At 48.1% G+C, this 23,147-nt stretch overlaps 1 protein-coding gene across 7 annotated transcripts in view; it reads left to right on the forward strand.

Annotated features, from left to right (window-relative positions):
• Positions 1 to 5,282: 5,282 nt before the first annotated feature.
• Positions 5,283 to 23,147, forward strand: part of LOC309383404 (zinc finger protein 18-like) — a gene marked incomplete at its 3' end in the record, with an annotated part of 108,688 nt that continues 90,823 nt past the window's right edge. For 6 of the 7 annotated variants that reach the window (XM_081935913.1, XM_081935914.1, XM_081935915.1 and 3 more), the window contains exon 1: positions 5,283 to 5,517. In XM_081935913.1, coding sequence (XP_081792039.1) covers positions 5,317 to 5,517 — 201 coding nt within the window. In that variant the 5' untranslated portion in view covers positions 5,283 to 5,316. Of the gene's footprint in view, positions 5,518 to 7,889; positions 8,032 to 23,147 lie in introns of those variants that run through there. The other variant, XM_081935907.1, reaches the window with a different exon arrangement.

Consider the following 23,147-nt stretch of genomic DNA (forward strand, 5'->3'; position numbering starts at 1 on the left):
CTCACAAGCTCCAACTAGTGAGGGTGGAGATAGACCACCTCTTAGAGATAGCGGCCATAGAAAGGGTACCCGAGGGTCAGGAGGGCACAGGCTTCTATTCCATCCTGTTCCTAGTCCCCAAGCCATCGGGAGGGGTGCGGGCAATATTGGACCTCAAGCGACTCAACAAGCATCTAGAATACAAACGCTTCAAGATGCAGTCCCTGCAGACCATCCTGGGTTGCATCAGACAGAGAGACCTCTTGACTTCGATAGACCTGAAGGAGGCGTACCTGCACGTTCCAATTCACACGGCGCATCGCAGGTTCCTGAGGTTCCAGTTTGCCAACCAGCATTTTCAGTACAGAGCCCTTCCCTTTGGACTCTCGTCAGCCCCACGCACTTTCACTAAACTGCTGGCCGCCATCGCAGCTCACCTGCGCTCTATTCCAGTGAGGCTGGAGTGTTACCTGGACGACATCCTGATCCACTCGTCATCCAGGGAACAGGCGCAGCAAGACCTCAACACCACCATTCAGGTCTTGCAACAGCACGGCTTCTCGGTCAACCTGGCCAAGAGCCATCTCAACCCGACCCACAGGATCCAGCATCTCGGCACCATCATCGACTCGGAGTCCTGCAAGGTCTTCCTCACACAAGAGAGAGTGGACAGCATCAGATCCCTCGTGCGGAAGATCCGGTCCACCAGGTCAGCAACGGTAGTTTCCCTCTCTCAACTGCTAGGGAAGCTGGTGTCCTGCATTTCGGTGGTCCCATGGGCACGACTCCACACGAGGGACCTCCAGTGGTTCCTGCTGCCCCTCCAGAGACGCATGGCCAGCAACTCCAAGAGGGTGATACGCCTCCCTCCCAAGGTAATTTGTTCCCTCCGGTGGTGGCAGTCGGATGCTCTTCTGAAGGGCTCCTACTTCAAGGAGCCGGAGCGCCTGGTCATCACGACAGATGCCAGCCTCTTCGGGTGGGGGGCGCACCTTCATAACCAGGTGATCCAAGGCAGATGGTCACCAGCGGAGCTCGCCCACAATATAAACTGGCTAGAGCTCCGGGCTGCCAGACTGGCCCTGTGGCATTTCCTCCAGCTGGTCAGGGACAAGGATGTGCTGGTCCTGACCGACAACATCGCCACAAAAGCGTACATCAATCATCAGGGCGGCACACGATCCCTTGCTCTGATGACGGATGCGGAATCCCTGGGTCAGTGGGCGGAACGACACCTCAGGTCCCTGCGGGCGGACCACATCTCGGGGGAGGACAACGCGACTGCAGACTGGCTCAGCAGAACGCGGAGTGGCGCCTTCATCCAGAACTGTTTCATCAGCTGTCTCTGCGATTCGGCCTTCCAGTCGTCGACCTCTTCGCGTCTCTGGCCAATGCCCAGCTACCCAGGTACTTCATGAGGTTCCAGTGCCCAGGGGCGGAAGGCACGGACGCTCTTCGCTCTCCCTGGCCTCTGGGCCTGCTGTACGCCTTCCTGCCCCTGCCGCTAATTCCACAGGTCATCGGGAAGATCCTGACAGAGGGAGCGGAGATACTGCTGGTGGCTCCTCACTGGCCGAGGAGATCCTGGTTCGCTGACCTGATCAGTCTCTCAGTGTCTCGTCCCTGGCGCATTCCTCAGGACCGCATATCCCTCAGCCAAGGGGCAATCCAACACCCAGAACCCCAGTGGCTGAAACTTGCCGTGTGGCACTTGAAGGGGAGATCCTGAGGCTCAGCGCATATTCGGATAAGGTGATCCACACCATCCAGGCATCCAAACGTCCATCAACAGTCAGAATTTATGAAGCTACCTGGTCGGCCTTCTCTAGCTGGTGCCTTCAACACCAGATCTCTGCCACTTCTGCCACCGTTCCCCAAGTTGTGGACTTTTTGCAGGACGGTCTTGACAGGGGTCTGGCACCCAACACTCTCAAACGCCAGACTGCCGCCTTGGCCTCCATCCTGTCTACCGAGTCGCACCTGCCCCTCAGCAAACACCCGCAGGTGCGCAATTTCCTCAAAGGAGCCACCAATCTGTCTCCTCCTACCATCCACAGGTATCCTACCTGGGACTTGTCCGTGGTGCTACGTTCTCTGTCCAGACCACCATTTGAACCTCTTCGGACAGTTGGACTACGCCACCTGACCCTCAAGACGACATTCCTCATTGCCATCACTTCGGCACGCCGGATCTCTGAACTGGCAGCATTGTCAGTCAGAGAGGACCTTTGCGTCATCCACTCCGACAGAGTGATATTACGTCTGGACCCGGCATTCGTACCAAAAATCAACAGCGTTTTCCACCGCTCGCAGGAAGTGATCCTCCCGGACTTCTGTCCGCATCCCAAGCACTCCAGGGAACGTGAGTGGCATAACCTGGACGTCCGCCGTGCCCTGCGGATCTACATGAAAAGAACAGCTCCTTTCCGCAAGTCGGAGGCCCTCTTTGTGTCTTTTCAACCTGCCACCATGGGCAAGAAGGTCACCTCCGCTACAGTAGGGCGCTGGATAAGGGTGTGTATCCAGCTGGCCTACGAACATCAGGGCAGGCCGGCGCCTCCTCGTATCACTGCACACTCGACAAGAAGTGCTGCTACATCGGCTGCATGGGCCACCCAAGCATCCATTGAGGACATCTGCCGGGCTGCTACGTGGTCAGGCCCGTCACCGTTTGTCAAGCACTATAGACTGGACACCTTTGCCTCGGCTGAGGCAGCCTTTGGGAGAAGAATTCTGCAGAGGGTTGTGGCTAGTCCCGCGCCCGTGAACAGTTCTTCCCTCCCTGGGGGATCATAGCTTTGGCATGTCCCGTGCTTGGACACTCCAAGCAGCGCCTAGGAGAATGACCGTTGGCTTACCTGAATGGTCTTTCTCTAGGCGCTGCGGGAGTGTCCAACCCCACCCTATCAGGGGTCGCGGGGTAGTTTTTCCATTGGATTGGACTATTGCATTGACAGTTCCTTTGGACACTCCTTCGTTTTTTAAAACTGAGCCTCTGAGGGGAGCAAGAGGCGGAGCTACAAGAATTCGAACTCAGTCCTTGGGCAGCAAGCTGATGTTAACCCGTGCTTGGACACTCCCGCAGCGCCTAGAGAAAGACCATTCAGGTAAGCCAACGGTCAATCTCTGCAAAGAACTCTACTTACAAATACAATACCCATTGCCTAGTACCGTCCACTAGGCAATGCCAACGGGCGGCGCCAAGGAGTAGGGCCTTCTCTGTGATGGGCCCAACCCTCTGGAATGACCTTCCCCCCGACATTAGAACCACCACCGACTTCCGCTCCTTCCGACAAAAATTGAAGACACACCTGTTCCGATTGGCTGGCCTGGCATAATCATAACTGCTACCTCCTGGCAAACATATTTTTAATCTGGTATTTTAGGGGAATTGTTTTTTAAATTTAATTTTATGGGATATTTGTTGGGGTTTTAAATTATTTACTCAGCTGTACAGTTCTTTATACCTTTTTATCCTCCTTCGTATCTATTTATCTATTTAATAATTTTAATTGTTTATATGTTGTATTTCTGATATGGACTGTACACCGCCCCGAGTCCCTTTCGGGAGAGGGGGCGGTCTATAAGCGCTTAGTAAAGTAAAGTAAAAAGTAAATACTGTATACTCTGCGGCACGGTTTAGGTCCATTTGGACCACCCAGTGGCAAAAGTGTCAACTGCGAGCTCAGAGCATTGAGATCGCACGTCGTATCGTCGTGACTTTGGCTCCTCCTCCTCAGTATCACCTATCTCATTCTATTGTTCTTACAATATGAAAGAATACTTATGCATCACCATTTTCAATAGTATTTGAAATCGCAGAATACATTGATACGTTGTTATCATTGTACATCATATGTTCAACTACAGTTGTTATTCCTTTATTTTAAATAAAGTATTCTAAATATTCAATTCATATATATACCAATATTTCATTACATCATTATAAATCTATTTAATAATATGTCTTTATGATATCACCTATCTCATTCTATTATTCTTACAATATAAAAAACTTCTCCAAATTTTTTCATTTCTATGTTTTTTTATCTAACCACTGATAGAAAAAGTCCCATATAAAATTGTTCATCTTATAAAATTGTTATAAAATTGTTCATCTTCTTGCTCTCTAATTTCAAATGTCAATTTACTCATTTCTGCACATTCCATTATTTTTCGAATAATTTCCTCCTGCGTTGGTATTTTCTTGTTCTTCCATTTTTTTTGCATATACAATTCTAGCTGCCGTTAAAACATTTACAATCAAATATTTCAAATCTTTATTGTATGTTTCTGGTATAATCCCCAATAAAAAAATCTCTGGTTTAAAGTCTATGTGTTTTTGTATCATTTTCTCCAACCATGTGTGGATTTTAGTCCAGTATCTTTTAGCTTCTATGCAAGTCAACCACATATGGTAATATGAACCCGGTGTCTGATGACATTTCCAACACTTTTCTGACTTGTTCATGGACATTCCTGCTATTCTCATTGGGGATAAATGCCAGCTGTAAAACAAATTTTCCTTATATGCTGTTGACATTGTCATTTTATAATTTTGAGACCACAATTTCTGCCATTTCTCTAGTTTAATCCCATGACCAAATTTTTTCCCCAAGCTATCATAGTTTCTTTAACTTGTTCTTCCTTCAACCTAACCTCTAGTAAGTGTCCATATAATTTTTTAATTACATTTTCATCAGTACCTGTCAAAATTTTGTCTAATTCAGTCATTTTATCATAAAAACCTTCCGTTTTATGGTCTTTGTCATATCTAGATTGTATTTGCACATATGAAAAGCAATTCATTCCTATTCCTCCCTGTTTCAGCTCTTGCATAGATTTAAGTTCACCCCCCGCATTCAGTATTTCACCATATCTGTTTGTTCCTTTTTGTATATTATTGGATATGAAACTCAGCGACTTGTTGAGAGGCCGAGCTTGGAGAGCTAATTGGAGGTGGCATGCGATCTCCCTCCCTCTCTCTGTCTCTTGGCCGTTTTTGCCCTCCCCAGACTTCAGGAAAGCCTCAGGAGCCTGGGGAGGGTGTTTTTTCTTATAAGCAGCTATTCTTGTTCCTAATATCCTGGCTAGTGGTTTTAAGTTGCTAACTTTTGTCTCGTTGTTAATGTGCAGCCACCCCCTCCTTCCTATTGCAGAGCAGAATAAAGGAACAAACAGTTTTTTCTGAGACAGCTCCCCCGCTTCCCCCCTCCCTCTTCAATGAGAGAGACAGGAAATGAGCAAAGCTCTTAATTGTCAAGGCAAAGAAATGAAGACAAAACAAAATGTTTTATCAGAATTCATATTCCTCACTCTCATGTCCACTCCACCCACATGAGCACCTTCCATGCACAGAAAATCCGCCCCTGTGGGGGGGCACTTCAGCTTTGGGCCCCTGTTACAAGTTGGGAAGGCAGTGACGTCATTCAGTTTTTGCCTTTCTATGACACTAGACTCTCTTTCTCTCTAACCACATGTCCTGTGCAGGAGTTAGAAAGGCGGAAAGAAAATCTGAAAGATCCAGAGGTGGAAAAGGTAGGTGTGTGTGTGTGTGTGTGTGTGTGGTGTGAGTGTGTGTGTGTGTTGTTCTCACCAAAAGGGAGAGAGCGGGTTCTCACTCTAATAAATGGGGAATAGAGACATGCCTAGTCCTCATCCAGGTTCAAATTTTTTGTTTTAGGAGTGGGAGAAACTCCCCTAGATCCCATGTTTCCCTTTTCCATGATTGCAACAGACATTGGGGGAAAGCAGAGACCTGCCCTCCGGAATAAATCCTGATTCTCAAAAATGAAAGTGGGGAAGGGGAAACTGGAGAGTCCTTCCCACCCCCTTTCCTGGTGAAAGCTCCTGTGTAGGGGTAGAGCTTGCATGGCAAATCTCAAGCAGGAAATAAGAAATATATTTGCAAGGAAGAGAGGCAGAAGATGATGCCTACATTCTCACTGTGTGCCGGATGACACTAAACTAGATTTGGATCCCCTTTCTAATTTCTCTTAGGAAAGTAGTAAACCAGCACCCTAAAGCAGGGTCAATTGACTGGCATTTCATTTGATGTGAACGGAAGTTTCATGCTTTTGTGAGATAAAAACCCAATTATTAAATCCTCACAACACAGAGACAAGTCTGGTTCACAATTCAATAAGTTTTATTTACAGAAATATAAAAAGCGTTTGCAAAGGCAGCCTCCAAGTATCTTCCCAAGTGGATCGAGTAAAAGGAGGGCAAGGAACAGCATTCAAACAATACATTTTATAGACGATACTCCTAAGAAACTTCCCCCCTTCCTGCTTATTCATTTACATCGTTTCTTTCATTATTCTATATTCTAAAGGGTCATCTTGACGTTTTCTTGAGAGGCCTCTATCTCTTATTTGGTTTTTCTGGTGCCTTTCGTCTGAGCAGATGGCTTCCTACCTAACTTGTATGTAGGCTTGGAATAAAAAAGGTTTATCTTTTTCTATTTAATTAACACATTTTGTGGTTAGCAAAAGAACAGTAACTTTACATATTTCAGGCAAGAATATAATGGTTTATACATTTAACATAGTAAAAGAATACAAAAGCAACCTTTTAACATTTTATAAAAGAGTAACTTAATATCATTTCCTTCAATCATCACTTTTTCTCTTCTCGGTAACTTCCTATTTTATATCTACAATAATTCATAATGTCCTAACTTCTTAGTTTCATATGGAAGCAAGTTTTTTACATTCAGAGTTCTCCATCTCCATCCCCTGCTTCCCCACTTTCATTATTACCATAGGTTCTTTCTTTCTATTTGTTACTGATGTAGTTATTAAGGTCTTACTGCTCATAGTCCTTTTTATTAACATTTGTATAAGAGGAATCAAGCATGGTAAAAACCTGATAGCTAGGAATCCTAATATTGCAAATCTTGCTAAATCTTTCCAATTTGAAAACCACCCACTAAGCCAATCATTTACCCCAAGTAAAGTTAGCCCCTTTCAGGTTTGGACCAGAACATGGGCTAGCTGTAAAGTTTCCTAACGATGCCTGATTCATAATAAGCGAGCCAATATTATAATACAAAAACCAATGATTTATTAACAGCTTCATTAGGCATACTTCATTAGGCAATTCTTATTCGCAGCCATTTCTTTGCTTTCTTTACCTGCTTTTGAACTTTGCCCCTGTTCCTTTCCTCCCTTCAGTCTGTGTCATAAATCACATTCTCCAATAGATACAACCATCTCAACCCAGCTACTGTAATCTGAGATCCGGCTCTGCCGACGATTTGCGTGGAATTTCAACACAAGAGTTGACATCCGGCTCCCCTCATTTTTCAAAAGCAACCTCTGTGAGTAAAATAAGTATAGGATTCAAGGTTTTGTCCTCCCCCCAGGCTTATTTAGATTTTTTTCATGGAATCTTTCTATAAGGCGATCAGCCTGGATATTTCTATGCTTTACCCAAGATGCCTCTGACAAGGGGTAGCCCTTCCACTTGATTAAGTATTGGAGTTGTATCCTGTGCCACCTCCAATCAAGGATGTATTGTACCTCATAACTGATTTGCCCCCCTATAAGTACAGGGCCTAGGGGCTCCCGGGGCAGGGGTCTCAGAGTGGATCCAACCATGGGTTTTAAGAGGCTATTATGGAATAATGGGTGTATCTTCCTTAGCAGTCAAAGCAGTTTCAGTTGCACTGAGACTGAGTTAATGATCTTTACTATGGGGAATGGTCCCACTCAAATATTTGGTGGAGAGGTAAACCTTCTCTCCTACCAAGAATGGTCATTGCAGAGCTCGGTGTTTATCTGCCTGTTTCTTATAGGTTTATGCTGCTCTAGTTAGCGTTTTTTTTTTTACATTCTCCCAGGTTGCTTTTAGCATTGACATCCAGTCAGTCAAGCTGACTGAGGAAGGAGGATCCCTTGGATACTCAGGCATTGGGACGAAGTTCATGCTGCTTACTACTTTGAATGGTGTTAGTCTTGTGCTGCTGTGAACAGCATTATTGTACGTGACCTCAGCGAAAGACAGAAGGTCTGCCCAATTGAACTGCTGATAGTTCACGTAGCATCTCAGGTACTGCTCTGCCATAGCGTTCAGTCTCTCTGCCCCCCCCCCATTTTTGCTCAGGTGAAAAGCCGAGCTAAGGCCCTGGGATGACCCAATGGACCACAGGAACTCCCTCCAGAACTTTGCCATGAACTGGACCCATCTGTCTGACATAATTCTTCGAGGTACTCCAGGCGGTAGATGTGCTTCAGGAACAGTTTAGCCAGCTTGTGAGCTGAGGGTAGTCTGCTGCAGGATATACACAATAAAATACAATACAATAGCAGAGTTGGAAGGGACCGTGGAGGTCTTCTAGTCCAACCCCCTGCCTAGGCAGGAAACCCTATACCATTTCAGACAAATGGCTATCCAACATCTTCTTAAAGACTTCCAGTGTTGGGGCATTCACAACTTCTGTAGACAAGCTGTTCCACTGATTAATTATTCTGTCAGGAAGTATCTCCTCAATTCTAAGTTCTCAGCTTCTCTCCCTGATTAGTTTCCACCCATTGCTTCTTGTTCTACCCTCAGGTGCCTTGGAAAATAGTTTGACTCCCTCTTCTTTGTGGCAACCCCTGAGATATTGGAATACTGCTATCATGTCTCCCCTAGTCCTTCTTTCTATTAAACTAGACATACCCAGTTCCTGCAACCCTTCTTCATATGTTTTATAGAATAGAATAGAATAGAATATTTATTTCTAAGCCGCGCCCTCTCCCGAAGGACTCGGGGCGGCGTACAATAAAACAAATAAAATACAAAGTACAATACAATACAATACAAATCTGGACAGGACATACATATAACAAGGACGTATATAAAACGTATACAAAACGTATACAAGGAGGAGGTAGGCTAATAGCTAAAAAACAATTAAACAATTAACAATTAAAACAATTAAAAAGTCACAATATTTAAAAACCCCGATAAATAAATTCTATTGAATTACATTAATAAAAAACCCGTCAGGAGCGATATAGTTGGATCATGGTTGAGCCAGGCCAGCTACTTGGAATAGGTGGGTCTTGAGCTTAACTCTGAAGGAACGGAGGTCGGACGTCGTCCTAATATCCGGAGGGAAGTCATTCCATAGGGCTGGGCCCGCCACAGAGAAGGCTCTACTCCTAGGCGCCGCCCCTCGACACTGTCTGGTGGACGGCACCTGGAGGAGTCCCTCTCTGTGCGAGCAAATTGGTCGCAGGGATGTATGGGGCAGAATACGATCCCGCAAGTAACTAGGTCCTGAGCCATAGAGCGCTTTAAAGATCGTAATCAAGACCTTGAAATGCACCCGATAGACCACAGAAAGCCAGTGCAGCTCGCGCAGGAGAGGTGTCACATGGGAGTACTTCGTACTCCCCATAATCACCCGCGCGGCCGCATTCTGGACCAACTGCAGTCTCCGAGTGCATTTCAAGGGAAGCCCCATGTAGAGAGCGTTACAGTAGTCCAGGCGAGACGTCACCAGCGCGTGGGTGACTGTGCGTAGGGCGTCCCGGTCCAATAGGGGGCGCAATTGGCGCACCAGGCGAACCTGGTGGAATGCCCCCCTGGCCACGGCTGTCACATGGTCATCCATGGACAGCCTGGCATCCAGGAGGACGCCCAAATTGCGCGTCCGCTCCACGGGGGCGAGTTGAATGCCCCCAATGGCCAGAGATGGGATTAACTGGTTGAACCGGGGGGCCGGAACCCACAGCCACTCCGTCTTGGAAGGGTTGAGCCTGAGTCGGTTGTCATCCATCCAGACCCGTACGGCTTCCACACACCGGGACATCACTTCGACGGCCTCGTTGGGGTGGTTCGGGGTGGAAATGTACAGCTGAGTATCGTCAGCGTACAGATGATATCCCACCCCGAAACCACGGATGATCTCACCCAGCGGCTTCATGTATGTGTTGAACAGGAGTGGCGAGAGGACCGACTCCTGTGGCACCCCACAGGTAAGGGGGCTTAGGGTCGACCTCTGCTCCCCTGCCAACACACGTTGCGTCTGGCCAGAGAGGTAGGAGCCAAACCATCGCAAAACGGTGCCCCAGACCCCCAACCCCTCCAGTCGGTGCAACAGGATACCATGGTCGATGGTATCAAAAGCCGCCGAGAGGTCTAATAGGACCAGGATAGAGGAACAACCCCTATCTCTGGCCCTCCAGAGACCATCCACCAACGCGACCAAGGCCGTCTCTGTGCTGTGCCTGGGGCGAAAGCCGGACTGGCGCGGGTCTAGATAATCATTCTCCTCCAGATGTCGTGGGAACTGAGAAGCCACCACACTCTCTACAACCTTCGCCAAAAAGGGAAGGTTGGAGACAGGACGATAATTGGCCAGCTCCGTAGGGTCCAGAGAAGGCTTCTTGAGCAAGGGTCTCACCACTGCCTCTTTCAAGGCGGCCGGAAGAGACCCCTCAACCAACGAAGCATTCACTAGGCCCAGGAGCCAGTCGCGTGTAACCTCCCAGGATGCCAGTACAAGCCAGGAGGGGCACGGGTCCAATAAACATGTGGTAGGTCGCAGTCGTCCATGCAATCTGTCCAAATCCTCGATGACAACCAAGTCAAACTCCTCCCAAAAAGGTTTCTCAAGACTCGCCACTGGCGTCTCGACTGGGCCACTGAAGGGGACCCAATCCTTCCGGATTTGAGCGACTTTATCCAGCAGATATTTCTCAAATTCCTCTGCCCTACCCTGTAAAGGGGCCTCCCGCGGCCTCTGAAACAGAAGGGAGCGGGACACCCGAAACAGGGCGGCAGGGCGGTTCTCTGCGGATGCAATGAGAGCGGCACAGTATTGACGTTTGGCCGTTCTCAATGCCACTAGGTATGTCCTCAAATGGGCTCGTACCTGTGCTCGGTCAAATTCGGATCGGGAGGATCTCCAACGACTCTCTAGGCATCTCTTGCGGCGCTTCATCACCCTTAGCTCCTCGGTAAACCAAGGAGCCAGGGTGGATCGTTGCCGCCGGAGAGGCCGCAAAGGCGCCACCCGGTTCAAGGCCCCGGTAGTCGCATTATTCCACGCGGCCACCAGGTCCTCTACCCGAGGGCGGGTCAGGGCTGCAGGAGGTGGCCCAAGCTCCGTCTGGAACCTATCTGGTTCCATCAGGCGCCTGGGGCGGAACCATCTAGTGTTTTCCGGTTCCGCCTCCCCGCAGCGAGGGGTAGCACCAGGGAAGTCAAGTCGGAGGAGTGAGTGATCTGACCATGACAGAGGAGTGATGGTTAAATTCACTCCTCCCAGATCACTCAACCACTGGCCAGAGACAAAAACAAGGTCCAAGGTGTGACCTCCCTCATGTGTCGGGCCCTGAATCATTTGAGTCAGGTCCATGGCTATCATGGAAGCCATGAACTCCCGAACCCCCTCTGATGCTTCTCCCACCGATGGCAGGTTAAAATCCCCCATCACTAGAAGTTTGGGGGTCTCAACCGCCACCGATGCGATCAGCTCGAGGAGCTCAGGCAGGGTCGCTGATGTATGGCGGGGAGCCAGGTATACTATCAGCAGGCCCAACTGCCTCCCAGGGCCCCATTTCACAACAAGGGATTCACATCCGGACGTCTGTGGCACAGTGGACTCCCTCGGCTCTAAGTCCTCCCGGATAATCACTGCTACCCCACCGCCCCTTCCCCGGGCCCGGGGCTGGTGAAATGCTTGGTAACCTGGTGGGCACATTTCCACGAGGGGTAAACCTCCCTCATGGCCCAACCAGGTTTCCGTTATTCCCGTGAGGTCCGGCTCCCCCTCCAAAATTAGATCATGAATGAGGGGGGCCTTATTGAGAACGGACCACGCATTGCATAACAACAGCCCCAGGCCCTGGGCCTGCAGATCCTGACCACCTAGAACGCGGGGGTTGGTACAAGCGACCGGGTGTAACCAGCACCCACGGTCTCCCAACCGACTGCGAGTTGTTAATCTGTCCTCGTATCTGCCCCTCCCTACGACTGTTGGAATCAGAGAGCCCTGTATAGGAATGGTATCCTCTCCCCCCTCCTCCTCTCCGCTCCTTCTGCTCGTGACCCCACCTGGTGACCTGGCTCTGTCATCGCTCCTGATCTGACCCACCCACCCCCCAACCCCTAAACCCGTAAAAGATTTTAAAAAACATTTAACTAAAAAACCCCTGAGCCTCCGTTTCTTCCACCTCTCGGGGTCTATAAACCCGTCATCAAGGCGGGCCCTTGCAAGCGTCAAGGGCCATGCCTGCGAGAGGGGGTTCTCCCGCAGGCGGAGCAGATCAAACCTCGAATAAATAATCTTAATCTTAGAATCTTAAAAAACACGATGGGGTCAAAATGTTATAGATGGTAAGTGGTCAGTCATAGAAAAAAAGAAAGGGGGGGGGAAGAGTTCTTAGATGACCAAATGGTGATCTGGGTGGAGGAGAGATGGTCTAGGGTATAATCCAAATAGTCCCAATGTCCTAGTGATGTTACTGGCATCCATGACAGCTCTTTCAGCGGCTGCTGTTGAAACCAGCCTCTCACCTTCCAGTGTCCTTCCAACTCCTTCTTTTTCCTCTCTCTCCATTTTCCTCACTTTCCTTCCAGTCTCTCCTTCTCTCCTTCCAAACCTCTCAGCTCACCAGCTCGCTCCTTCCAATCCTCTCGGTTCACCCATTCACCAGTCTCTTTCCTTCCAACCTCACATTCCTCCTTCCAGCCGTTCTCACCTTCTTCCTTCCTGTCGCTCTCTGCAAAACGTTCCAAAACGCTCCAAAAGACTGTCACAAACATCGCCATTTCCAGCTCACAACCTCTTTCCTCACCAGTGGGACAGCCTCTTCCCTTCCAGCCTCACGTTCCAAAACGCTCCAGCCTCCAGCCTCACGTTCCAAAACGCTCCAGCCTCCAGCCTCACGTTCAGCCTCTTCCCTTCGAGCCTCACGTTCCAAAACACTCCAAAACGCAGTCACAAACGTCCAGCTCACAAGCCTCTTTCCAGCCTCAGCCTCTTTCTTTCCAGCCTCTCCTCGCAATTCCTCTTTCTAAGCATTCTCTCAAAAACGCTCCACAACGCTCCACACGCTCCAAAACGCTCCGAACGTTGCCATTTCCACACACGCCGCCATTTCCGATGCCGGTCTCTCTCCCCCATTCCACAGACCGTTCGCTCTTTATCCTTCCCTCCAGTCTTCTGATTCACCCTAGCGGACCCAAATGGGTCGAAAATGGGCCAGGGTGGTCATGCTAACTGACTTCCGACCCTCAGATGGAAATGAGGGTCGGAAATAACCTTTTCGCCCATCGCTGGGCTCCGTGGTATTCTGGAGCTTCAGGAGGCGACTGCCATCGCCGGAAGCTCCTCCTCCTATTTTAGTCTCCAGTCCCCTAATCATCTTTGTTGCTCTTCTCTGCACTCTCTCCAGAGTCTCCACATCTTTTCTACATTGTGGTGACCAAAACTGAATACAGTATTCCAAGTGTGGCTTTACCAAGGCATTATAAAGTGGTATTAACACTTCACGTGATCTTGATTCTATCCCTCTATTTATGCAGCCTAGAACTGTGTTGGCTTTTTTGGCAGCTGCTGCACACTGCTGGCTCATATTTAAATGGTTGTCCACTAGGACTCCAAGATCCCTTTCACAGTTACTACTGTTGAGCAAGGTACCACCTGTGCATTTCATTTTTGTTGCCTAAATGTAGAACCTTACTCTTTTCACCATTGAATTTCATTTTATTAGATAGTGCCCAAAGTTCATGTTTGTCAAGATCCTTCTGTATCTTAAGCCTATCTTCTGGAGTGTTGGCTATTCCTGCCATCTTGGTGTCATCTGCACATTTGATGAGTTCCCCATTTATTCTCTCACCCAAATCATTGATGAAGATGTTGAAGAGTACTGGGCCCAAAACAGAGCCTTGGGGTACTCCACTGCATACATCCCTCCATGTAGATGCAGTTCCATTGAGGACTGCACGTTGAGTGCGGTTGGTCAGCCAGTCCTCTGGTAGTTCCCCGGTGCTCCAGGATCTCTGAAAGATATAGTTCAATGGTTCTGAGATCTTGTGTGCCAGTTCCTTCAGAACCCTGGGGGTGTAATCCATCTGATCCTGGTGATTTGAACTTGTCTAGAGTAGACAGGTGCTCACCATTTTCTTTCCTATTTCAACTTGTGTTCCTAATCTGATTTTTGTGGTGGTGTTTTTGATAGGTTGGACTGTTTTATCCCTTTGTGTAAAGACAGATGCAAAACATGAGTTAAATAATTCTGCTTTCTCCCTGTTGCTTGTCACCTTCTTGCTACTTTCTCCCAGCAATGAACCAATTGTTTCCTTAACTTTTTTCTTTTTTTTAACATGTTGGAAGAAGCTTTTTTTTTTTTTTGTTATTTTTTACTTTTGTGGCAAGCCTTTCTTCATTGTAAGCCTTAGCTTTCCTCACTTCATCTTTACATGCTCGGGCTATTTGTTGATATTCTGCCTTAGTTATTTCCCCCCCTTTCCACTTTTTATACTTATCTTTTTTGTCTTTCAATTTGTCAGAGAGTTCTTTATGCAGCCATGCTGGTTTCTTTTGGGAGTTGTTATTTTTCTTCTTTGTTGGTATTGTGCTAGACTGGGCTTTTGTAATCTCATTTTTCAAAATTTCCCAAGCTTCTTGAGTTGTTTTCCCCTTGAGGATTCTCATCCATGGAATTTTTCCCAAGGTCTCTCTAAGCTTATTGAAATTAGCTCTCTTAAAGTCCAAGACTCTAGTTTCACTTTGTTCTACTACTTGTGTTTGCATAATGTTGAAATCCAATATTGCATAGTCACTTGTCCCCAGGGTTCCTGTGGCTTCAACACCTTCTATCATTTCCTCTCTGTTAGCAATAATTAAGTCCAATATGACTGATCTCCTTGTTCCCTTCTCTACTTTTTGGGAAACAAAGTTATCTGCTAGGTTTGTTAGGAACCTGTTGGATCTTCCACTTGGTGCAGAGTTTGTTTCCCAGTTGATGACAGGGTAGTTAAAATCCCCCATTACTATTGTGGTGTGCTTCCTACATATGTTAGTTAGCTGACAAGCAAAAAGTTCATCTACTTCCTCTGCTTGGTTGGGTGGACTGTAGTATAGACCTATGGGAATGTCATTTCCCTCCCAACCTTTAATATTGACCCAAATGCATTCAAGATAGTTCTCATCGTTGTTGTGCTCTATTTCTGTAGAGATGTAGTTATTTCTTATATATAGTGCAACTCCACCTCCTCTTTTATTTGGTCTATTTCTTTTAAATAATTTAAATCCTTCTAGCTGTATGTTCCATTTTTCGGTTTCATCCCACCAAGTTTCTATAATGGCAACAATATCATGTTTGCCCTCTTTTACTTGAATTTCTAATTCACCCTGTTTATTCCTCATACTCTGTGCATTCGTGTATAGACATTTGAGTCCATTTTGATTGACCCTGTGTTTACTGTCTACATAACCTGTGTTATGCCTGACTGCCCCTATTTTGTTGCCACTTGTATGTTTCATGCACATGGTATGGCACTCACTATTAAGTGCTTGGTTTTGCTTGACATGATATGAAGTGTGTCTGTTTGGAGAAAAGGTCTATTACAGTCCAAATCACCGTGTTTCCCCCACTTTTCAGCAACTCTACTATAAAGTCCAGTGCAATCTCCTCCCACGGCCTCGTTGGCTCTGCTACTGGTTGCAGCAGTCCAGGAGGGGTTTCCCGGTTGCCTCTTCATTGTGGCACAGATGGTGCAACTTTTCATGTAACTGTCCACATCTTTCTTTATTTCGGGCCACCAGAACTGCCTCCGGGCTAAGTGTAACATCTTTAGGAATCCAAAGTGGCCTGCCGGTTTGGCGTTCAAGTTTCAAGTTTATTTGATTTATAGACTGCCCCCTCTCCCCGAAGGGACTCGGGGCGGTGTACAGGAACCACATTAAAAAACCGTATACAATAAATACTCTTAAAACCATATTAAACCTAGAGCCCTGTACAAGTTATAAAAAATTAAGACACGACCTAAAACCAGCCCATTGAGTTTAAAAATACAGGCATGGGGTGGGAAGTTGGAATTAGGCCAGGCCGGCTAAATTGAACAGGTGGGTTTTTAGCTTCTTGCGGAAGGAGCGGAGATCTGTAGTTGTTCTGATATCAGGGCGAAGGTCATTCCAGAGGGTCGGGCCCATCACAGAGAAGGCCCTTCCCCTGGGCGTCGCCCGCTGGCATAGCCTAGTGGACGGCACCCGAAGTCCCTCTCTGTGTGAGCGGATCGGCCGAAGGGATGTATGGGGCAGGATGCGATCCCGCAAATACCTAGGTCCTGTGCCATGGAGCACTTTAAAGATGATAGTCAACACCTTGAAACGCACCCGGAAGGCCACAGGTAGCCAGTGCAGCCCGCACAGGAGAGGTGTTACATGGGAGTACCTAGCGGCTCCCAAAACTGCCCGCGCGGCTGCATTCTGGACAAGTTGCAGCCTTCGGGTACATCTCAAGGGGAGCCCCATGTAGAGAGCGTTACAGTAGTCCATGGCTCCTCTGGAGAATTAGGGTGCGTAGGGATTCTGGGACATAGAGTTTCATCCCCTTCCATGCAAATTCATCTCTTTTTGTCAAAATGTGTTGGTTGTTTTGAAACCAGAAGTTTGCTAGCAGTTCAGTTCTGAGTCTCGTGGTTAGGTTGCCTGCTGGTTGGTCGTGCTGGTCATGCAGGGTTGTAAGTTTCCTTGGATTGTTTCTTTGGAGTAGCACCGCTCCCAGTGCCTGTCGCTGGCATCTGCTTGGATCATGAAGGGTTGCTTGGGGTCAGGATGCTTCAGCACTGGTTCCTTTGTAAACATTCCATTTAGTGTCTCGAATGCCCTTTGGCAAGTTAGGTCCCCCTGTAGAGGTTGTCCCAGGTGATGTTTTGTTCCTGGACTCCCTGTCTTTAAGAGGTCTATCATGGGTTTGGCAATCTTCGCAAAGGAGGGGATGAATTGCCTATAGAAGTTCGCAAACCCTAGGAAGCTTTGTAGCTGTCTGCAGGTGCGAGGGGGTTGCCAGCCTAGGGCTCTCTACTTCCATCTCTACTTCCTCATTTGACACTCAGTAGCCCAGGTAGTATAGTTGTTCACAGTGGAATTCACATTTTGATAGCTTGACATACAGGTTGGCTCCCAGAGGTTTTTCCAGTACCTTTTGGACCAGGGGTATGTGGTCATTCATAGTCTCTGTGTAGATAAGGATGTCATCTGGGTAGACAAGGACCCCCTTGAAGAGGTGCTCATGCAGCACCTCGTTTATTAACTGCATGAACACTGCTGGGGCTCCCTGTAGTCCGAAAGACATCACTTTGAATTGGAAGCTCCCTAGGGGGCAGTTGAACACTGTTGTCCACTCATCTCCTTCCCTAATCCGTATTCAATAGTATGCCTCTCTGAGATCTAGTTTGGTGAAGACTTTTCCCTTAGCCAAGTGAGATTGCATGTATTTCATGAGGGGGAGAAGGTATAGGTTGTGTACGCACACCGCATTGATTCCTCTAAAGTCGACCCACAGTCTCATAGTTCCATCTTTTTTCTCTTTGAAAAGGACTGGCGCCACAACCCGTGGCTTGGCTGGCTCGATGAACCATCATGCTAGGTTTTTGTCTATGTATTTGCACACTTCTTGTATATCCTGAGGCGTCATGGCGTACAGTTTGGGTTTGGGTAGTTTTGCGCCGGGGATGATTTCGATGGCAAAAATTGCCTCACGGGGGGGGGGGGGGGCAAATGTTGCACTTGGTCTTGCTGAATACTTCTGTGAAGTCCTGATATTCCCCTGGGATCTGTTCGGTCTCTGGGTTTCATCGGATGTGGCTCCCAGATGTTCTCGTGTGCTCTTTTGGGGGGTTCCCTGCTTGGGTGGTGTTTCTGCTTGCTGGCGGAAAAGGGATTGGAGCCCCTTTTCTGTCATAAGTCTGCAGGTACCCTCTTGCCACCAGATGGTTGGTCCCCACTTGTCTAGCCAGGAGAGTTCCAGTATGACTGCATCGGTCATTTTGGGGGCTATTATGAATTGAATTACTTCCCAGTGATTCACTAGCTCTAGTCTTACTGGTTCAGTCAGGTGGGTGGCATAGGCTTCCCCCATTAGGGACCCACTGACCTGCTCGAACCGGATTGGGTGGGCCAGTCTTTTTGCTCTGATCCCCAGTTTCAGGACTTTGGTCAGGTTGCTCAAGCATCTAGTGCAGCCTGAGTCTATTAGGGCTTGAAAAAGGATGCGTGGGTGGCCCGTTTGTGGCCCTGTTCCAGTTGTGCCCTGGGTAGTGGCTCTGGTCTCGGCATCGGGGTTGGGGTAGTGCACGTGGATGCCGTGTGGCCCACCCCCTGCATTTGTAGCATTTCAGTGGACTTTGAGGGAGGGATGGTTTCACGGCCCACTGTGTTGCTGCGTGTTTTCAGGTCGTTGAAACCTGGTTTGACCTCTCTCTTTCGTGTTTGATGGCTTTCAAATGTCGTTAGCGTGCAATCCGCCGTCAACTTTTATTGCTACTCAGAACCACTCAGATAGTCGGTTTGGGATGTCGTGGTAGGCAGTTACTTGGGCAATCTGCTGGTCCAGACTTGTTCTGAAAACATACACTAACAAATGCTCTGGTAAAGGGGGTAGCCTTCCAATGACTCTCCTAAATTCACGGATGTGCTCTTTGATGGGAAGGCCCCTCTGCTTTAGGTCTCTGACCTCATCTTCCACATATAGGTCCTCCTCTACCTCCTCAAATCTGGCCTCTAGCAGTCGTAGGAAGTCATCTACGCCTTCAGTTGGGGGGGGGGCGCTCCTCTTTTGGAGGGCTGCTAGCCATTCCCTTGCTTTGCCCTCTAGTCCCCTTGCGATGGTATTCACTATGGCTCTGGGGGATGAATAGGGGTGTCCATAGCATCCCAGGTGGATCTCAGCTGAGTCAAGAAATAGGGCTAACTTTGAGTCCCCAGCAAACTTTTCTTTGAATCGGGGCGGTTCAATCAGCAGTGCCCTTCCCTCCTCCTGTCAGCCTCTATAAGCTTGCATTTGATATGTGTGAAGATACTCCTCAGTTCTAGTTCAGAGGGAGGGTGGAGATTGTCTGTCCTGGGTAGACTGCCTGTTATGTGGGAGAGGCAGTGGCTTCATTTTCCTTCTAATGGGTGGAGAAGGGGGGCTGCGTTCCCGTGTGCTTCTCATCACCTGAAGAGGATCCACTGTTCCTCCTCTCTCTTTTGGCATGCATAATGGTCTTTCTTCACGAAATGTGACCAGGTCAAATTCCTCTATGGAACTTCCCAGGGGCTCCATTTGGGGATTTGGGGGCCTGGCTTGATTCCAGTCCAGCATCCCCTCCACTCTTCCCAGCTTGCTTAGGGCTTTTCCCTTTTTCTGGGCATAGGGGTAGGGTGGGGGCTCAGCTTTAGCTGTTTTTTAGAGGTTGAATACTCATCTCCTCTTGCTTCACCCATCTCAGCTTTGATGTCTGATGTCAGGATGCACTCCGGCTCTCTTTGGATAGCTGGCCTTTTGCCATGGTCATCTGAGTTCCCCCTCAGCACCCTCGATATTTAACAGCAAGAAATGGCTGTCTGTAAAGTTTCCTAATGATGCCTGATTCATAATAAGCGAGACAATATTGTAATATAAAAACCAGTGATTTATTAACAGCTTCATTAGGCATACTTCATTAGGCAATTCTTATTCACAGCCATTTCTTTGCTTTCTTTATCTGCTTCTGAACTTTGCCCCTGTTCCTTTCCTCCCTTCAGTCTGTGTCATAAATCACATTACCCAATAGATAAACCCATTTCAACTCAGCTACTGTAATCTGAGATCCGGCTCCACCGACGGTATGCATGGAATGTCAACACGAGAGTTGACACTAGCTTTATATTGTGTTCCATTTTCCAGTGATTAATTGGTGTATAAACATCTTACACCCAACACCCAAAACACAATCGATACAATGAGAACAATAACAACATCCACAAGTACAATTACAAAACCAACACATTCGGTCGGGCATGCAATGGAATTTGTTCAATCGTGGTTTTCTTCAGTTGAGGGAAGAGCATAGATAACCACTCTACTCTACATAACAAAAACACAAAAATTAGTCCGAGTGCAAATATTACCCCTCCTGTCAGTAGGATGATTGTCCACCAGTCCATTAAGTCCGTTGATACTTCAGCTTCAGTGGGTCTCCTTGGTGAGACTCCACCTTCCACTCCTTTGGGGCTGGCACGGGCCCTCTCATTCAGAAGTAATGTGTCTCAGTGAGCTAACACAGTCTAAATTTTTTCCCCTAGATCACTGGTTCCAAACAGTAGTTCCAAATTACTTAACCCTAAGTTTAACACAACAACTATCCCCCATTCTTGAGAGTTTCGCTGACTATGGTTTCCTGAGGTTCTCAATTTTACGGCCACTCCAAATCTACCCACCAGTCCCCTTCAGGCTGGCCTTCCCCCTCGCGGGAGTAAGGAACCACAACCTTTCAGGTCCACACTCGCCCTAGACTCACTAGTGTTCCCAGAATACAGTCCAGCACACACACACTGCTGTTACAGAAAAAATTCTCACAATTGCTCTCCTGACCACCCAGGTACCATTGCATGTTTCCCTCCTTTGGGGTTTGTGCACAGAGTTGCCTGGTCCTAGGGTTTCAGTTGTTGACTCCCTCTGGTTCCTTTTGATATTGCAGACCAGAACTGTCAATTTATTTCTGGCATGGGGCCCGCAAATGGAAGTTCAGGCTCAGATAACTCTAAGCAGTTGAAATCAACCAGCGCGTCCCCAGAATAACTGAGTAATATTCCCAAATGAGGCCCTTAAGCCTCACGTTGGGCACCAAGATTGTGAGATAAAAACCCAATTATTAAATCCTCACAACACAGAGACAAGTCTGGTTCACAATTCAATAAGGTTTATTTACAGAAAAATAAAGTGTTTGCAAAGGTGACCTCCAAGTCTCTTCCCAAATGGATCAAGTACAAGGAGAGCAAAGAATAGCATTCAAACAATACATTTTATAGATGCTACTCCTAAGAAACTTCCCCCCTTCCTGCTCATTCATTTACATTGTTTCTTTCGTTATTCTATATTCTAAAGGGTCAACTTGACATTTTCTTGAGAGGCCCCTATTTGGTTTTTCTGGTGCCTTTTGTCCAGTGGTAGGTTTCAAAAACTTTTAGAACCTATTCTGTAGGTGTGGTCTGTTTTGTGGGAGTGGCTTGGTGGTCATGTGACTGGGTGGGAGTGGCTTGGTGTTCACGTGACCAGGTGGGTGTGGCCAACGGAAAATGTGATGAAACTTACTCAACAACGCTCTTGCTTAGCAATCAAAGTTTTGGGCACAATTGTGTTCATAAATTCTCTTTCTTTATCTTTCTTTCTTCTTTTCTTCCTTCTTTCTTGTGGGTCTTTCTCCCTCTTTCTTCCTTTTCTTCCTTTCTTTTTCTTCCTTTCTTTCCTTTTTCTTGTGTCCCTCTCCCCCACTTTCTTTCTTTCTTTCTCTTCCTTCCTTCTTTCTTGTGTCTCTCCAACTTTCTTTCCCTCCTTTCTTTTTCTTCCTCCCTCCCTTCCTTCCTTTCTTGTGTCTCTCTCTCCCTCTTTCTTTCCTTCCTTTCTCTTCTTCTTTCATTCTTCCTTCCTTCCTTCTTTCTTGTGACTCTCCCCCACTTTCTTTCTTTTCCTTCCTTCCTTCCTTCCTTCCTTCCTTCCTTCCTTCTTGTGTCTCTCTCTCCAACTTTCTTTCTCTTTCCTTCTTTTTCTTTCTCTCTCTCTCTTTCTCTTTCTATCTTTCTTTATTTCTCTCTCTCTCTCCCTCTCCCTCTCTCCCTCTCTCTCTCTCTTACACACACACATACACACACACACCATTTCCCTCATGTCTGCCACTGACAGCTCTCAAAGAGAAAGAAGTGTAAGGATTCCTGCCTTGTGAAGGGGTTGGACTAGATTACCTCCACATTCCCTTGCATCCCTCTATGTCCTATTTATTCACAAACAGCCCCATTCACTTTGAAGTTGGTCATAAGCTCCACTCATCCCGTGCGCAGCCTGGTCCCACCCAAGGAGGCGAGCTATGGGGCAGGGGGAAAGGGGGGAGTCTGTGGCTCCATGTCTCTCAATCTTCTTCCCTGCCTCTGTGCTGCGATTCCGCACAACTGACCGCCCTGCCTCTCCTGGGGCTTTGCCTTTCTCTAGCGGGCAGGTGGAGGCTGTGCCTGGGAGGCAGCCGTCGTCTGCCCTGGAGCTGCGGGCAAAGGAGCGGTTGCTGCTTGGGCCAGCCGAGATCGGTGGGACTTGCCCCCTCCCACATGCCCTAACTCTGGGTGCCAAAACTTTGGTCCTGCCCCCTGGGCTTCAGGCACCAAAGGCGCCGGGCAAGATTGCGCAGGCACCTGCTGCCCTGCGTGGCTCCCATGACAGAAGGCAACAGAGAAGCGGCAGCTGGAACGAGGTCCAGTGCAGTCCCCAGCCCTTCCCAGGAGGATACCAGGACAGGGTGGGACCCTCCTTCGACTCCACTATTTCTGGGGGGCGGAGAGCCTTGGGGGAGCCTGGTGGGGCAGGCCAGTCCTCCGCTCCTGTTCCTTCTGTGAAAGAAGCCCGTGCTTCCTTCTCTTTGACAGTTGCCTCATTTCCAATGAGGGGGAATCCATAAAGAGGAATGAAAAATGCATGGATTCCACCCCCATTGGAAATGAGGCAGCTGTCAAAGAGAAGGGAGAGTGCGCCACGTGGGCTTGTCCAACAGTTGAAGAAGGAACAGGAGGCGAGGATTTGGCTGTTGGACAAGCCCACGTAGCATGCGCCTCCTTCTCTTTGATAGCAGCCTCGTTTCCAATGGAGATGGGAGTGGGGGAATCCATGCATTCGGAGGAAAAATGCATGGATTTCTTTCCCCCATTGGAAACGATGCAGCTGTCAAAGAGAAGGGAGCACATACCACGTGGGCTTCTCCCAATCCTCCACTCTAGCAAAGGAAGTGGGTGGGCGTGGCAAGCCTGGTACGGATAGACGGGGTGAGCGAGTGAGCGGTGACTGGCCAGGTGGGTGGGGGAGCGAGTGGGGGGGGGCGGACAGGCCAAGTTAGGGATCGTTCCGGTACGGGGCCTCTGGAAGATCAGTTACGGAAAGGCACGCTAAATTTCACCATGCGGTGCGCCCGGACTGGTGCATACCAGCGGAAATCCACCC

The sequence above is a fragment of the Natrix helvetica genome, assembly GCF_964273705.1.
Source record: "Natrix helvetica genome assembly, chromosome: 1".
NCBI lineage: Eukaryota > Metazoa > Chordata > Lepidosauria > Squamata > Natricidae > Natrix > Natrix helvetica.